The following is an 18,636-nucleotide window of genomic DNA, read 5'->3' on the forward strand; positions in this document are numbered from 1 at the left end:
GGAAAGAGAAATCCGAACTATAGCTACGCAATGCAAGATTCCACATTTGGGTCACAGACCAAGAAAGGGATCTAGGTGTCATCATTGATGATACGTTGAAACCCTCTACTCTGTGTGCAGTGGCGGCTAAGAAAGCAAAAAGAATGTTAGGTATTATTAGGAAAGAAATGGAAAACAAAAATGAGGATGTTATAATGCCTTTGTATCGCTCCATGGTGTGACCGTACCTCGAATATTGTGTGCAATTCTGGTCACCATATCTCAATAAAGATATAGTGGAATTCGAAAACGTACAGAGAAGGGCAACAAAAATGGTAAAGGGGATGGGACAACTTCCCTATGAGGAAAGGCTAAAGTGGCTAGGGCTCTTTAGCTTAGAGAAAAGACGGCTGAGGGGAGATATGATAGACGTCTATAAAATAATGATTGGAGTGGAAGAAGTAGACGTTAATAGCTTCTTTACTCTTTCCAAAAATACTAGGACTAGGGGGCACGCAATAAAGCTAGAAAGTAGTAAATTTAAAATGAATCAGAGAAAATATTTCTTTATTCAATGTGAAACTAAACTCTGGGATTTGTTGCCAGAGAATGTGGTAAAAGTAGTTAGCTTAGCGGTGTTTAAAAAAAAGGCTTGGGCAGCTTCCTAAAAGAAAAGTCCATAAGCCATTATTAAAATGGACTTGGGGAATATCCACTTCATATTTCTAGGATAAGCAGCATAAAATGTATTGTACTGTTTTGGGATCTTGCCAGGTACTTGTAACCTGGATTGGCCACTGTTGGAAACAGGATGCTGGGCTTGATGGACCTTTGGTCTGTCCCAGTATGGCAATACTTATGTTTTTTTTGTACCCTCCAAAGAAAAGCAATGGCCTTCCACTGAAGAAACCCTGCACTGCTCTTGGCTGCTCCCACTATAGTCCTCCAGACCAGTGGCGTACCAAGGGGGGGGGGGGCGGTGGGGCGGTCCGCCCCAGGTGTCAGTGGGTGGGGGGTGCTCCGTTGCTGACCGCAGTCAGCCCTCGTCTCCTCTCCATCCTGTGCCTTTAAAAAAAATCTGAAAAGCAGCATGGCAGGCAGCGCTTCGCGTCTGCCCTGCCTGCTTGTAAAAGAAAGCGGCAAATCTCCTCGTTGACGTCGCGACATCGCGTCGGGTATTCCCTCACTGGGTCCCGCCCCCCGCGAGGGCGGGACCCAGTGAGGGAAGACCTGACGCGACGTCGTGACGTCGACGAGGAGGTTTGCCGGCGCTTTCTTTTACAAGCAGGCAGGGCAGACGCGAAGCGCTGCCTGCCATGCTGCTTTTCAGTTTTTAAAAGCCCCGGATGGAGGCAGGAGACGAGGGCTGTCGTCGAAGGTGGTAGGTGGGTCGAGTTGGGGGGGGGGCTTAGATGAGCGAGGAGGGTTTCAGATGGGAGAAGGGGACTGGAGAGGGGGCCTCAGATGGGAGAAGGTGACATGGGGAGGGGGGTCTCAGATGGGAGAAGAGGGGAGAAGGGGACTGGGCTGGCGAGAAGGGGGTGGGGGTCTCAGATGGGAGAAGGGGATGTGGGGAGGGGGGTCTCAGATGGGAGAAGAGGGGAGAAGGGGACTGGGCTGGGGAGAAGGGGGTGGGGTTCTCAGATGGGAGAAGGGGACATGGGGAGGGGGGTCTCAGATGGGAGAAGAGGGGAGAAGGGGACTGGGCTGGGGAGAAGGGGGGTGGGGGTCTCAGATGGGAGAAGGGGACGTGGGGAGGGGGGTCTCAGATGGGAGAAGGGGACGTGGGGACGGGGTCTCGATGGGAGAAGGGGACTGGGGTGGGGAGGGGGTCTCAGATGGGAGAAGAGGGGAGAAGAGGACTGGGGTGGGGAGGGGGATCTCAGATGGGAGAAGGGGACGTGGGGAGGGGGGTCTCGATGGGAGAAGGGGACTGGGGTGGGGAGGGGGTCTCAGATGGGAGAAGAGGGGAGAAGGGGACGGGTGGGGAGAAGGGGGGTGGGGAAGGGGCCATGCGAGAAAATGGGAGCCATGCCTGGGGCTGGTGGGAAAATGGGTCTGGGGCTGAAAAGGGGTCCCTAATGCAAGGCATGTGGATGAAGGGGGCTGGAACTGGGGGCTAAAAAGGAGGGTAGGTGGGATAAGGGGGCTAGTACTGGAACTGGGGGCTGAAAAGGGGCAGAGGCTGAAGCTGGGGGGACTGGGGGCTGAAAAGGGGACAAGGAGAAGTGGCTGGGGCTGAAGCTCGGGACTGGTGAGAGAAAAGGGCTGGGGCTGAAACTGCGGACTGGTGGGATAGTGGGGCTGAAAAGGAGGAGCAAGAGGGAGATGTGGGCTGGGGCTAGAACTAGGGGCAGGTGGGATAAGAGGGCTGGAACTGGGGACTGAAAAAAGGGGCAGAGAGAGAGAGAGAGAGAGAGAGGGGACAGACGATGGATGGATGGATGGATGGGGGGGTGAGGGAGGGCAGACCCTGAATGGATGGGGGGAGAGGGGAGGGCAGACCCTTAATGGATGGGGGGGTGAGGGAGGGCAGACCTTGGATGGATGGGGGGGGAGAGAGGGATGGCAGACAGTGAATGGAAGGGGGAGAGAGAGGGCAGACAGTGAATGGAAGGGGCAGGGAGAGAGGGCAGACATTGGATGGAGGGGACAGCAGAGAGGGCAGACACTGGATGGCAGAGAAAGAACGAAGACAGATGCTAGATGGAAGGAAGACAGTAAAAAGAAGATGAGGAAAGCAGAAACCAGAGACAACAAACTGTAAATAAAATATATATTTTTGTTTTTTTTGCTTTAGGATAAAGTAGTATTGTAGCTGTGTTAATAAATGTTTATAATAGAACATGTAAATAAGGTAATCTTTTTATTGGACTAATTTTAATACATTTTGACTAACTTTCGGAGAACAAAACCCCCTTCCTCGGGTCAGGTTAGGACACTGTAACACACTATACTGTATTGACCTGAGGAAGAAGGTTTTGGCCTCTGACAGCTAAATGTATTAGTCCAATAAAATGGTATTTTATTTTCTATATTTGTTTTATTTCTATTTGTTAATTTGTAAAGTGGTGATTGGTATTTGTTAGTTTTTTTTCCAAATTTACATCTGCTGTCTTTCTATTTTGCACAGTACTAGGGGACATTTTCTGTTTCTGTGGTGTTGCATTGTATGCAGAGTCTGGCATCTTGGGGGTTCAGTTTAATTTTTGCCTAAATAGAAAGTTTATGATTACTTGTTCTATAGTGGATTAGGGTGTATCTGTGTTTGTGAAAAAGACATGACTTTCAGTTGGCATTGACTGTGCAGGATTGACGATCTGCACTATCTGTCTGGTTTCGTTTTACAATAGGTGAATTGATGTTCTAGTGCTCACTGTAGTGTTTAAGATTTCTTTTTCCATGTGTGACACATAGAAATGACTGCTTATGGTATGGTAGAATTGCTCTATAGGTCCTGAGTGTTTTGTATTCTCGGTATGCCTACTACTGGATTTTGGAGGGGGGTGTTAAAAAATGACCGGCCCCGGGTGTCAACTACCCTAGGTACGCCACTGCTCCAGACCCCACTTACTGTATTAAAAGGTTGTTTGTTGCAAAAGGTTGCATTGCAGCCCCTAAGAGCAATTAGGTCATTTTTGGATAAAGCTGTGTTAGTTAGCTGCATTGATCAGTGCAACGCTTTAGATAATAGGTTATATTTTTCATCCCTGAAGTGACTGCACTATGTTCAAAATATGGCAATTAAAATTTACTCCACAAAAAGAGTTGATCATGTTATGCTGGTCACCAGTGGCTTATAGAGACCAGGACCCCAGGCAAATCTTTTCTTGTGCTCCCCCTCTCAATTAACTTTTATACTCCTAGCAATACCTCCTCTCCAAGAAGAGATGATAAGAATCATGATTATCTCCAAACCATCGCTCCCAGAATGATCCTATAAAAACATATATTTGGGCATCATAATTTTAAATATTAAACTTTATTTTGTAAGTAAATACATAATAAAGACAATTTCCAAAAGCTATTTATAAGGCCAAATGGGCTATCTGAAAATTGTCCGTTCTTCCAACAGGTAAAATTACAGTACAGGAGCAGAGGGAGACTGCTTCCGCAATGGGGCACTGGATTACCAGGGAGACCCAGTGGTCTGTGATGGGGGTTGACTTGGGGGGGGGGGGGGGATATGCTGGACATCTAAAGAGTATAAATGGTAGGACTCCCAGTGGGTTGTGGCTCTTTTTTTTCTACTTGGTGCTTTGTATGCAAAGCATGTAAGGAGGAGGTCCTTGAAGATTTTCCAATGGAGGGGACAATCACAACTTTTTACTTCCAGGTCGCATAGTTGAACTACCTGTTAGTGGCCCTAGGAAGAGGGCTGGTATTAAGTAGGGACAGACAAAAAAAGGAAATCTGTTTCCTAACAGTCTTATCAATGTCTCTCAATCATGCTGATAAATGTGTCACCTACATTTTAATAAGGATCACTGCGAGGTGAGTTTTGACAGAACATGAATTCCTTAAATTTGTTGAATAAAGTTTGTGTCATTAAATTCCCAGCCAAGGGGCTTACTGCACTTTTTTCCCAGGGTTTGGGTTCACCTGATGTGGAAATCAGGTTCAATGATGGTTCACCTGATCATGAGGTTCACCTGATGTGGAAATAATCAGTGGACTGCAGCTAGCCTGAAGAAGCCATTTGTTTAGAGAAGAAACCTGTTCAGTCACATTTTCAAAGAACCCTACAGCCACTGAAAGGTTTGGATTCTCTTTACAGCATGTGCACCCTAAGTAAATCCAAAAAAATAATTGCATTACCAAATAAAAACATCTAGCGGTTCAATAAAAAGAAACATATACCTGTACTTAATGACACCAAGGTGTCTCATCAAAAAGAATATGAGATAAGAAACAGAGAATAAATAAAGTCGTAGCAAGCATAATAGACCACAATAATGGAAGGTTTCCAATGTCATAATTAATTATACGGAAAAGAATAAATATACCTGGTTTTTATGATGCTCTGTAGAACTGCCAGGAGTGCTTACGTTACCCAGGGTTATTATTATAAAATCTAACTGCTGCTTAGCACTTGTACCAAGGACATTTTATTTTTTATTTTTCTGTTTCATCTAAGAAACTCTATTGCTGATCTCCTTAATGTGCTTCCATCTTTTTCTGCTGTAAAACACCTCTGACAGTTATAAATGAATTCATGTCAGTTTTATTGGTTTGGCAATTTGAATTTGGTCTCTAACTCTACATGGTCTCTTTCCAGTCACTGAGGCTTTAATTAGGCTAATCTTATGAACTGCAATAAAGAAGAAGTACCTTCTCATTGCTCTGGCAGGAATATTAGTGCTGCATATATATTATCCCCTGTATTCTATATAGCGTGCCTAGAGATCCGCGCTGAAATCAGTGCAGATTCTATAACGATGTACGTCACTTAACAAGCTTAACAAGCTAATGAGTGCTGATAACAGCACTTAACAAGCATTAATGAGCACTAATTAGCACTGATTTTCCACGCACAACTCGCTAAGAGTATTCTGTAATGAAGTGCGCCAAACTTCTAACGTGTGCAGGCAAAAAGGGGCATGGTTATGGGCGGGGAAGTGGGTGTGCTGAAATTTACATATGTAGTTATAGAATATGGCCCAATGCACCTAAATCTATGTGAAAGGAGTTACGCCAGGATTTCATTGGTGTAAATGGATGTGCGTAGATTTATGCGCTGATATATCAACTAAATGTATTCTATATACTGCGCCTAAATCTAAGTGCCAATTTTTTAGGCATCGTATATAGAATTTCTCCCTATACTTATAGGGTGTCTATATGCATAGGCTCCATTTTCCATGGCAGCCAGAGTTTTACTTAACCACTGGCTGCTGTGGTTAAATGTCAGGCCTGGCATAATTAAAACATACTAACTGCTGGGAAGTTGAGGAATATAAAGTTTAATGATGCTGCTACTGAAGGAAAGGATAGTGAACTTTTTTTACTGTCCAGTGGATTTTAAGACTGAAATCAATATGATTTCCCTTCAGATTGTGCCAAACTAATCTGATTGATTTCTTCGACAAGCGATTAACTAGGTAGCCTGAGGTTCTTTCCTGCTCCTGCAGAGGCCACTAGACCACTAGGGCCCTTCAAGGTGGGACTGGGAAGGGACTACTGAGGACTGGGGGGCTGTAGTGTGTGGCGGCAGGGGGGGGCCTCTGGGCCCTTGGGCACTGCCCAGTTGCCCGAATGGTCAGTCCAGCTCTGGTTCTGCCCCCATTTGCATGGAGGCAGGGTGCATGTTGTTTATATGTATAGGTTGGACATTGTTTATATCCAATTGCATTGCCTGTAACAGTTTACAGTGCTTGTGCCCTTAAGAAAGGCAGGAAGTGCTTTTGGACTACAAATCTTAGCCTTTCTGCACTGCTCTGTGATAGGCTCTTCCTGAGCATATGTCCCTGTTCCTTATGCCTTATGGGACTTTTCCTATTGGTTTGTCCTTGTCCCTGTGTATGCTGGACTAGTAGTCCACCCCTTCTCTCTCCAGTGGGCTACTAGCTGTACTGGGCTAGTAGCCCATCCCATCTCTCTCCAGAAAGTGTTTGCAGCATGCTTTTTTAAGAACTGTAAGCTAATTTCTTCTACCTTGTTGTATGCTTCCCCTTCAAGCTACTGTAAAATAACCAAGTTTTTACCAGTTTAATTCACAGCATCTACTCTCTCAGCTTGGTGCTGAGACCTCCGAGCTCCCTTTGTATACAGGGTTTGCTGGTAGTGAACAGACTCCCAGTTCTGCAAGGCAGAGACTCTTGTCTAGCACATCTAACTGTAAGTTATTTTCTTTTGTTTGAATTTGCATTAAAGAAGATTTTGGTTCAAGAGTTCTGAGTCTTTACAGTGATGTTCTATACTCTGGTTAACTGCATGCTAATCTCCTGAGTTGAGAGACCTATCAAGAGACAGAGCAGAACATGTTGGTTGGTGCATTGTCCACTGTTTGGCATCTAACTGCATGGTTAGTCCTCTGTCGCTGCCTTGATTTTCTCTCCTCTCATGCCATCCTCGATCCACTTCAATCCGGTTTTCGCCCACTACACTCGACAGAAACAGCCTCTCTAAAGTCTGCAATGACCTGCTCCTCGCCAAATCCAGAGGCCACTATTCCATCCTCATCCTCCTCGATCTATCCGCTGCATTTGACACTGTCAATCATGATTTACTTCTTGCCACACTGTCCTCTTTTGGGTTCCAAGGCTCTGTCCTCTCCTGGTTCTCCTCTTATCTCTCCCACCGCACCTTCAGGGTACACTATCATGGATCTTCCTCCACTCCCATCCCACTATCTGTTGGAGTTCCCCAGGGATCTGTCCTTGGACCCCTTCTCTTCTCAATCTACACCTCTTCCCTAGGCTCACTGATCTCATCTCATGGTTTTCAGTATCATCTTTATGCTGATGACACCCAGCTATATCTCTCCACACCAGACATCACCACAGAGACCCAGGCCAAGGTATCGGCCTGCTTATCCAACATTGCTGCCTGGATGTCCAACCGCCACCTGAAGCTGAACATGTCCAAAACCGAGCTCCTCGTCTTTCCACCTAAACCTACTTCTCCTCTTCCTCCACTCTCTATCTCAGTTGATAACACCCTCATCCTCCCTGTCCTATCTGCCCGCAACCTCGGAGTCATCTTCGACTCCTCCCTCTCCTTCTCTGCGCATATCTAACAGACTGCCAAGACCTGTCGCTTCTTCCTCTTCAACATCAGCAAAATTCGCCCTTTCCTCTCTGAGCACACCACACGAACTCTCGTCCACGCTCTCATTACCTCTCGCCTTGACTACTGCAACTTACTCCTCACCGGCCTCCCACTTAGCCATCTATCCCCCCTTCAATCCGTTCAGAACACTGCCGCACGTCTTATATTCCGCCAGAACCAATATACTCATATCACCCCTCTCCTCAAGTCACTTCACTGGCTTCCGATCAGATACCGCATACAATTCAAGCTTCTCCTCCTTACCTACAAATGCACCCGGTCTGCGGCTCCTCACTACCTCTCTACCCTCATCTCCCCCTATGTTCCCGCCCGTAACCTCCGCTCACAGGACAAATCCCTCCTTTCAGTACCCTTCTCCACCACTGCCAACTCCAGGCTCCGCTCATTCTGCCTTGCCTCACCCTATGCCTGGAACAATCTTCCTCAACCCCTACGCCAAGCCCCCTCCCTACCCATCTTCAAATCTCTGCTTAAAACTCACCTCTTCAATGCTGCTTTCAGCACCTAGCCTTTCGAGAAATATAGTAAGCCCTATCAGATTGACTCTACACTTGTCTTTTAGATTGTACACTTGTCTCTAGATTGTACACCTGTCTTTTAGATTGTACACTTGTCTTTAGTTTGTACACCTGTCTTTTAGATTGTAAGCTCCTTGAGCAGGGACTGTCCTTCCATGTTAAATTGTACAGCGCTGCGTAACCCTAGTAGCGCTTTAGAAATGTTAAGTAGTAGTAGTCATCCTCAAACTTTCAACACCTCTGCCCTTAGTAAACTCTGTACTGCCATATTCTCACCAACCTACTGTGCTTCGTTTTTTTTTTTTTTAATGTTCTCTCTTCTTAACACCTTGTCCACTACTGGAACCACCTGCCCTTCAGCCTCTCTCCACATCCTCTCACACTAAATCTCTCTCTCTCTCTCTCATTTCTTCACTATGCTAGTTCCAATCTGTGTTTGTGTTTGCGTAAGTCTACCTGTGTATGTCCATGTGCCAATCTGTATGTGCGTGTGTATATGCGCATTTGAGCATATCTCTGTGTCGTTACCTTGTTTGTGTATCTTGCAGTCTCTGCGTTTTAAATTTCAGGGTACACTTTCAAGTTTGTTTGATCCTCATGGTATAGCAAGCCACTTTGGCACCCCTCCCCTACAATCAGCATGAGACACACTTTTCCCACCCCTCCTCTCCACTACTAGCATGTCCCTCTCTTTGCCCCACTTTCTTTCACACACATGTGGATGTGGGTGAGTGGAGCAGAGAGAAAGGCGTGCTGTCTGTGCATCATGCGTGTCCTAGCACACATGTGGGTATTTTGCTCTATATCTGCCATCATTTACTATGTTGCACATAAAACACACACATAGCCACAATGTCTCTCACTGTGCCTCACTCCATCTCCCATACACACATACACACTCAGCTTGTCCCTCTCTCTGTGCTACTCTCTCTCTCTGTTACACACACACATAACTAGCACTTCCCTCTCCCCTTTCTTCACCTCACTCACTCCCTCCCCCCCCCCCCACACACATGCATACATACACAAAGCCACACAGTCAGCAGGTCCTACTCACAAAAGATGCTTTTTACTTTAAAAGTGTAGACATGCAAAACCCAACTTATTAAAAGAAAAATAAACTTTAGAATAAGCCACTGAGGATCTGGAGGCTACCAAATATGCACCTTGATTGATATAATGAATTCTAACAGTAGCTACTTTAAAAGAGCCAGTCATTAGTAAAATATGATATTTAGCATTCAAAATTGTCAAGTATAAAAACTAAAAGCTACAAAAGAAAATACATTTTGAATGGTTGTTGTCTTATGATGTGCTGAATTCTGATTAAGAAGACTGATTAGTCATTCATATTGAAGTAGAATTTCAGCATTGTTTTTGTCTGGGCTGTGGGTGCTGTGTTTCTAGTTAATGGAACCCTACTGGGAAATAACTCATAGAACATTAACCTTCTGATTCATCTAGTAAGATCTGAAGGAGGACAACAGGGGCACAAAAGCATGATAACTATGCATTAAACAGCTTGATTAATGTTATTTGTATTCTTAGTGTGTGTGTAACTTTACCTAATAGTACTATGTACCCACCTCTTTGCTTAAGATGAACTCCTGAAATGTTCCTCCTTTCACTCCCCCTCCCCCTAGCAAAAAGAACAGCAAAGCACAGGTAGTCATGGGTACTATTGACCAGGCCACTTTTAAATATCCAGAGCAGAGAAGGTAGCATAGACATGGAAAGGACTCATGTAGTCAAGAAAGGCCCTAGGGAAATATTGTGTTTCTTCATCCTCAGCTTCATCTCATCCATATGAACCCTTCCACATAGTAACATAGTAATGTGGTAACATAGTAGATGACGGCAGAGAAAGACCTGTACAGTCCATCCAGTCTGCCCAACAAGATAAACTCATATGTATTACTTTATGTGTATACCTGACTGATTTGTATCTGCCATTTTCAGGGCACAGACCGTAGAAGTCTGCCCAGCACTAGCCCCGCCTCCCCCACCGGCTCTGCCACACAATCTCCGCTAAGCTTCTGAGGATCCATTCCTTCTGAACAGGATTCATTTATGTTTATCCCATGCATGTTTGAATTCCGCTACCGTTTTCATCTCCACCACCTCCCATAGGAGGGCATTCCAAGTATCCATCACTCTCTCCATGAAAAAATACTTCCTGACATTTTTCTTGAGTCTGCCCCCTTCAATCTCATTTCATGTCCTCTAGTTCTACTGCCTTCCCATCTCCGTAAAAGGTTTGTTTGCGGATTAATACATTTCAAATATTTGAACTTCTGTATCATATCACCCCTGTTTCTCCTTTCCTCCAGGGTATACATGTTCAGGTCAGCAAGTCTCTCCTCATACGTCTTGTAACGCAAATCCCATACCATTCTCGTAGCTTTTCTTTGCACCACTTCAATTCTTTTTACATCCTTAGCAAGATACGGCCTCCAAAACTGAACACAATATTCCAGGTAGGGCCTAACCAACAACTTATACAGGGGCATCAACACCTCCTTTCTTCTGCTGGTCACACCTCTTTCTATACAGCCTAGCAACCTTCTAGCTATGTGCACCGTCTTGTCACACAGTATCTGAGGATCTGAAGGCGATGAAACAATCACCCCAAAATCCCTCTCCCCGTCTGTACATATCAGACTCTCACCGCCTAACACATACGTCTCCCGTGGATTTCTACTCCCTAAGTGCATCACTTTGCATTTCTTCGCATTGAATTTTAATTGCCAAACCTTAGACCATTCTTCTAGCTTCTGCAGATCCTTTTTCATGTTTTCCACTCTCTCCTGGGTGTCCACTCTGTTACAAATCTTAGTGTCATCCGCAAAAAGGCAAACTTTACCTTCTAACCCTTCGGCAATGTCACTCACAAATATATTGAACAGAAATGGCCCCAGCACCAATCCCTGAGGCACTCCACTGCTCACCTTTCCCTCATCTGAGCGAATTCCATTAACCACCACCCTCTGGCATCTGTCCGTCAACCAGTTCCTAATCCAGTTCAGCACGTCGGGTCCTATCTTCATCCTGTCAAGTTTATTCAAGAGCCTCCTGTGGGAAACTGTGTCAAAAACTTTGCTGAAATCTAAGTAGATTACGTCTATAGCATGTCCATGATTAAATTCTCCATTCACCCAGTCAAAGAATTCAATGAGATTCATTTGGCATGATTTACCTTTGGTAAAACCATGTTGTCTCAGATCTTGCAACTTATTGACTTCCAAGAAATTCACTATCCTTTCCTTCAGCATCGCTTCCATTACTTTTCCATTAACCGAAGTGAGGCTTACTGGCCTGTAGCAGTGGCGTAGCCACAGGTGGGCCTGGGTGGGCTGGGGCCCATCCACTTAGGGCTCAGGCCCACCCAACAGCAGCACATATTTAGTGCTAGCTAGTGGGGATCCCAAGCTACACCAGCTGAAGACCTTCCCCTGATGGTGCTGAAAACACTTCTCTCCACTTCAGCAGTCTAAGCTTCCTAAGCTGCTGATACTGGCCTTATCGCATTGGGGGGGGGGGGGGGGGGGGGGAGGAGAACACTTGGTGCCCACCCACTTCTTGACTAGGCCCACCCAAAATCTGCTGTCTGGCTAAGCCCCTGGCCTGTAGTTTCCAACTTCTTCCCTATCACCACATAATACACATTCCTGTCTCCAGTCTGGCCCAGCTCCTTCACCCCAGAGTCCTCACAAGTTCTGATAGTAACATAATGAAAGACAAAAGATAAAACCCGGCACAGTCCTGCTAGTCTATCCAGTAAGGCCTCTAAAGTTGTACCTGCTCGTCTATGCCTTTGTTTATTTAATTTATTGGGATTTATTAACTGCCTTTATGAAGAAGTTCACCCAAGGCGGTGTATAGCAGGTAGAGTTTAACATAAAACTTATAGTGTTGTTAACAGCACAACAATAGTAAAATAACCAAATATAAACATAAATGCAATAAATGAGGCAAACTTGAACATAGCAAATTGAAACCTAATAATAGGACTACCATGAAACAGTATCAAAAATATACACATATAACAGCACTGCAAAAAAACCATAAAACAGAAATATGATAAATGTCAGTATAATACAAATAATCTCATAATGAACAGCATGGAAGAACATTCAAGATATAATATGATGTCAGCATAATACCAATGAAACACCTTATAAGCACGCATTAGAACATTCAAATAGCATAGACATGATACTAATGCCAGTGGTGTACCGAGGGCGGAGCGGTGGGGGAGGTCTGCCCCGGGTGCATGTTGCACGGGGGTGCAGGAAGCAGCCGCACGGCTGCCAGCTCTGCCAGTTCTCTGCTCCCTCTGATGTTACTTCCTGTTCCGGGGTAGGGAACTGGTGGAGCCGACAGCCGCACAGCTGCTCCCAGCACCCCCAGGAAGTAAGAGCAATGCACCCGGGGGGGGGGGGGGAGGTGATGCGCCGGGGGGTGCTGCACCCGGGGGAGGGTCATGTGCAGCGGCAATCCACCCCAGGTGCAAGCCGACCAAGGAACACCACTGGCTAATGCTTTGCTACAATACAGCTTACCATGTAGCTGAGGAGCCAAGTGCAGATATATAGATGGGGAAAAGATGGGTGATACAGAAACATTTGGGATAATTAGATGGGTCACCAAACTCAAAGCAAGTTCTTCGTACAGTTAAACAAGATATAAGGAACTGGTCTAAGTTACAGTGTGTGTAGCAAGCTAGTCCAGGTGAGGAATGAGTGTATAGTAGAGAATGACACAGAGAAAAAGTTTGTCCCCATCCCCATGGGTTTTGTCTCCGTTCCCGTCCCATACCGATATTCAGACCATGGAAGTTAGCCCAGATATTCAGTGCAGGACCATTTCTGGTGACTGACATTGAATATCCGGTTTATTTTGGGCTGGCTCACAGTTAACTAACTAAACAGATATTCAGCAGTGGCCAGTTAAGTTTGAACCAGCCAAAAATAGGCCTGGTAGTCATGTGGCCAAATATGGTCACCAAACTTGCACTGAAAGTCAGCAGTTAGCTGGTTATATCATGCAATATATAACCAGCTAGCTGCTAACCATTACTTTTCAGAAGTGTACAATATATAATAAAATCTGAATTAAAAACAGAAATGAACATCAAAAACAGGAAAGCACACTCAAGCAAGAACAAACAACCATTTAACCACTACCTATCCAGGGACCACTCAGGCAGCCCCACTCAGCAAAGGCCCAAAAGCAGTAGTAAAGAAATGAGCTTTCAATAATTTCTTTAACCGAATCCGGGAGCTCTCCAACCATAACGCCCCAGGAAGAGAGTTCCTTAAGACTGGTACCACACAGAAAAAAGCCCTAACTCAAATAACTGCCTACAGGCTGTAGTCAAGGCTGGATCCATGTGCTGATTACCCATAGCAGAGTAAAGTGATCTTCCTGGAATATAAGGCATCAATAAGCGTGCCAAAGAAGGTGGGGTTCTATAAAAAAAAAAGAAGCCTGATGTGCCAAAAGTAACAATTTAGACCTAAAAGATATAGGCAGCCAGTGATAGTAAATAAAAAGAGGTGTCATATGCTCATATTTAAATTTCCTCGCCAACAAACGAATAGCATAGCTCAAGACTGACAAAAAAAATGGACTGAGTGATTTTTGGAAAAGTGCTCTTCAATTCGGCAACTGTGTGGGTCAAAACTATGGCAAACTGAAGAGGGTTTAATACATAATGATATGCACTGTGCTAAGTTCCCTCATAAACCTTCATAAGCAAGAACGCTTTCGATTGCTTCCTAAAAGTGATGGTATCTGATTTTAATCTAAGAAGAAGTGGAATATGATTCCACTGTCTTGGACCAGCAATTAAGAAAGCACATCTTCTGGTCTCTTCATAATAAATAATTCGGAGAGATGGAATGGATAGATACTACCTTCACCAGGAGGGTATGCCAGGTATCAACCAACCTTTTCAACAAAAATATTTCCTGATGTTGCTTTTTTCACCTCCTTGCAGCTTTAATTCATGCTGTCTAATTCTACAGTTTCCTCATCGTTGCAAAAGATATAATTGTTCTAGGGCTGTACCGAATATTTGTTTTTGACTCAATCCAGCCCTGAATACAGTATTCATATTTGGATGAACAGTGATTTAAATTCAAATACGAATAATCTGGGCATCTACATTTTTCATATTCGGACGACTAGTAAAATATGCTATTCGGTACAGCTCTAATTTGTTCAATAATACCTTTCAACTACTTAAACATCTGTATCATACTTCCCCTGTGATTCCTCTTCTCTAGGGTTAGAAGGAATGGATCTACAGAACCTTAGTGGAGATTGGGTAGTGACGCTGGTAATTGGAGAGTAAAACCAATGCTGGGCAGACTTCTACAGGCTGCGCCCTAATCGTGACTGAATAGATATGGATGGGCTGGAGTATAAATTTTAAGGGGCTTCAACGTTAGCTTCAGAACTTTTAGTACAGGAACAGTGCTGGGCAGATTTTTATGGTCTGTGCCCTGAGAAAGGCAGGGACAAATCAAATTCAGGTATACATATAAAGTATCACATACCATGTAAAATGAGTTTATCTTGTTGGGTAGACTTGATGGACCGTTCAGGTCTTTATCTGCCGTCATTTACTATGTTACTATATGATATTCAGTCCTCCAAGTCTCTTCTTATATGTCTCTGGGCACAGACCCCATACTATTTTGGTTGCCTTCCTCTGAACTGCTTCATGGCTTTTTATATGCTTAGCAAGATATGGCCTCCAAAACTAAACACAGTTCTCCAAGTGGATCCTCATTATCAACTTGTACAGATGCATAATCATCTCTTTCCCTTCTCTTGTGCAGCTTAGCATCCTTGTGGCTTTGGTCACTGTCTTGTCATATTGATTTGCCACCTTGATATCCTTGGACACTAGTATCCCAAGGTCCCTTTCCTGTTTTGACAGACACTATCATCCCAAGATCCTTTTCCTAGTCTGTGCACATCAGCCTCTCTCCTCCTATCGCATGCAACTTTTTTGGATTTCTGTACCCAAAATACAACACTCTGAATTTCTTCACATTACAGCTTAACTGCCAAGCATTAGCACACGCTTCTAATTTTTATTGATTACAGTTTATGTTGTGCTGTCCCTCAAGGGTGTCCACTTTGTTGCAAGTCTTTGTGTCATCTGCTAGAAGGCAAATTTTTCCTTCTAATCCTTCAGCAATATCGATCACAAAGCTATTGAACTGGTCCCAGGACCAATCTCTGAGGAACTACACTACTCACCTTCTTTTCTTCTGAGTGAATTCCAGTTACCATCACCCTCTGCCTTCTGTCAGTCAACCAATTTTTGATCTAGTTCACCCTTTGTGACCCATCCCCAGGCCATTCAGTTTATCCATAAGCCTTCTGAAAGGAACTGTATCAAAGCCTTTGCTGAATTCTAAATAGACCACATCCAACACATGTCCTTGATCTAGTTTTGAAGGTACTCCCTACTGGCAGGAAGCCTTTCATCGGGAAAGGGTGAGAAGCAGCAGTGCTGAAGCATGGACCACTAATTGGAAGGCCTCACATAAGAACATAAGAATAGCCATACTGGGTCAGACCAATGGTCCATCTAGCCCACTATCCCGTTTCTAGCAGTGGCCAATTAAGGTCACAAGTACCTGACAGGATTGATCCCAGGGATAAACAGTGGCTTTTCCCATGTCTATCTCAATAGAAAAGTCAAAGTAGACCATTAAGAGATACAATGATGTGGTTGGTGGCAGCACAGGGAACATGCTGGTCATGGGACTAGGGTAAGGAAGTGAAGATGAAGCACTGCACCCAAGCGGCGATAGGGAGGGAAGATGTTGGTTCCTCCAGTGCCACACATGTCCTGGGATTGTACCTCTGATATGGTTAGCCTGGCTACTCAGGTACTTTTGGAATAATTTGTAAAAACATTTACACCACACACATTTTCTCTTTCCTTAAGCCCATCTCCCCCAATACATTCTCCAGTCCTGTTCCCCAACTCCTGTCCCTAACAAACTCTCCTATAATTCCATCCCAGCTAGTCCCAATCCCCATCCCCACCAGTTAACCTTCACTATCCTGTTTCTGCTTTATATTTACACCACAGGTTTGTAGGTACTGCCACCTCTGGAACAGTTATTCTGTTTTCTTCTGACATCACATGACACTCAGCAAATTTGATTTGCTCAGTTTCTAGTCTCCACCACTGCTCTGTCTTTTTTATGCAATTTCACTTTTACAAAATATGATACAAAAGGCAAAAAAAAAAATCACATCAAGAAAAATAATAATCCAAAACAGGAAAAAGAAAAATAATAGAAAAACAACCCACATTAAGGGGAGAGACAATAGAAAGTCAAGTCGTCTGGAAGATTAACAGCGTATTATGATTCATTCTTAGAATCTACCCCAAATTTCCCCCATACATAATAACCCAATATAAAGAATAGAATGGATTCATCCTTCAAAAAACTTGAAAAAATACCTAATACCCTGATAGGAAGTCAAACACCTGCATAAAAATTTCCAGAACAAGGAAGCCCCCACAGCCAAGACCCCAGGTCTGAGCAGAATAAAAGCCTTTCTCCTTAATTCTGTGATGTGAGACACATCAGTAAATATATTTAATTTCTGACCACAAAAGTAAATGTCTATTTAATTCTTATATACTAAATGTGCTTTAGAGGAAGTGATCCCAGAAGTGTGTTTAAGTCAGGAGTGGAAAATAATGCATATAGATTGCATTTTAAAATCTATGCACTTTAGTTTCCATCAATAATGTATCCCCCTCCCACACACACACCAAAAAAGAAAAACAGATGCAAATGCCCATGCATATAATATGCTCATGATGCCTTTCAGAGCAAAAGTACATGCTCATTTTGAAAACTGGTGCAAAATCCATGGGTAAGCAGCACTGCAGATTTTCTCCTAATGCAAACAGCTTGAAATTTGGCCTCCTTAGTGTCACAGTCACCAACCTATGTGATTAGCTATCCCAGAAGAGCTGTGGTGCTGGATGAGGTCAGTCAATGACCTACAAATATCCCCATATCATAAATCATTCTAGATGTCCCTAGTCTATTTTCAGTTCTTTTGAGGCAATGAAAGAGGGCTTAATTTGATACCAGTTGTCAAGCTGCAGAAATATTAATCAAAACAAGTGGGGAAAGCATGTGGAGTGTGGAGCTGGAATTTCTCCCATCTTTTTATATATATATTTATATACCTATATATCTATATATATCTATATATCTATCTATCTATCTATCTATCTATCTATATATATATATATATATATATATATATATATATATATATATATATATATATATATAGATAGATAGATAGATATAGATATAGATATAGATATAGATATAGATATATATATAAGATATAGATATAGATATATATATATATGTACACACACACAAAATCTCTTTTCTCTGTTGTTTCTGACATGGAGGTGGAGGGGAGAGGGATTGTATGGTGTGACTAGAGCAATATCCAAATATTCTAGGTTTTTTTGGTAAGAACATTAAAATTAAATGACATATAATAATTTATCCATCTATTAGAAGTCACTGTCAACAGAATTGAAAGGATGGACAATACTAATGATACCAAGTTACTGGTTGAAAGTGAAGATGATCTGAAACATCTGCTTATCAAGATCAAAGAACTTTAATGTGAAGGAGGTAAAGATCCTGACAACTGGTAAATCAATAATTTCATCCTTGATGGAGAAGCAATAGAAATAGTAGTCTTCAATCTGTTCTGATCAATAACAAAACAACAAGCAGTCAAGAAATCCAATGATGTATATCATTCTTAGCAGAAGACCTATGAAGGACCTGGAAAAGATCTTCAAAGTGCAGATCTATATCTCTGCATGCAAAGATTTGACTTGCTCAAGCTATTTTCAATAACATCATCTGGATATGAAAGTTGGGCAGTGAAGAAGAAAGGCAGGAAGAAACCCAATGCCTTTGAATTTTGGAGCTGGATGCATATACCATGGACTGCCAAAAGAATAAATTAATCAGTATTGGAGGAGATCAAACCTAAGATTTCCTTAGAAGCTCAAATGACAAGACTTCAACTTTCATACTTTAGACACATCATGGAAACAGAAACATCACTGGAGAACCACATTTGGCAAGGTTGAATGTCAACACAAAACAGGAAGACCAGCAATATAATGGATGGACAAGAGCTATGGATACCCCTCTATCAACAATTATCCACCTGACTGAAAACTAAACACAGCTTAAGACAACTATCCATAGGGTCAGTATGAGTTGACATTAACTTGATGGCATGCAATAATATATGC

The 18,636-nt window shown here is 43.4% G+C and overlaps 1 protein-coding gene across 1 annotated transcript in view; it reads right to left on the minus strand.

Annotated features, from left to right (window-relative positions):
• MYO3B (myosin IIIB) overlaps nucleotides 1–18,636 on the minus strand; it is a 634,284-nt gene that overhangs the window by 162,752 nt on the left and 452,896 nt on the right. The window contains 2 exon segments of the mRNA XM_030210853.1: nucleotides 13,656–13,759; nucleotides 17,933–18,077. Of these exon segments, the coding sequence (XP_030066713.1) occupies nucleotides 13,656–13,759; nucleotides 17,933–18,077 (249 nt within the window).

This window comes from Microcaecilia unicolor, chromosome 7, assembly GCF_901765095.1.
Source record: "Microcaecilia unicolor chromosome 7, aMicUni1.1, whole genome shotgun sequence".
Classification (NCBI taxonomy): Eukaryota; Metazoa; Chordata; class Amphibia; order Gymnophiona; family Siphonopidae; genus Microcaecilia; species Microcaecilia unicolor.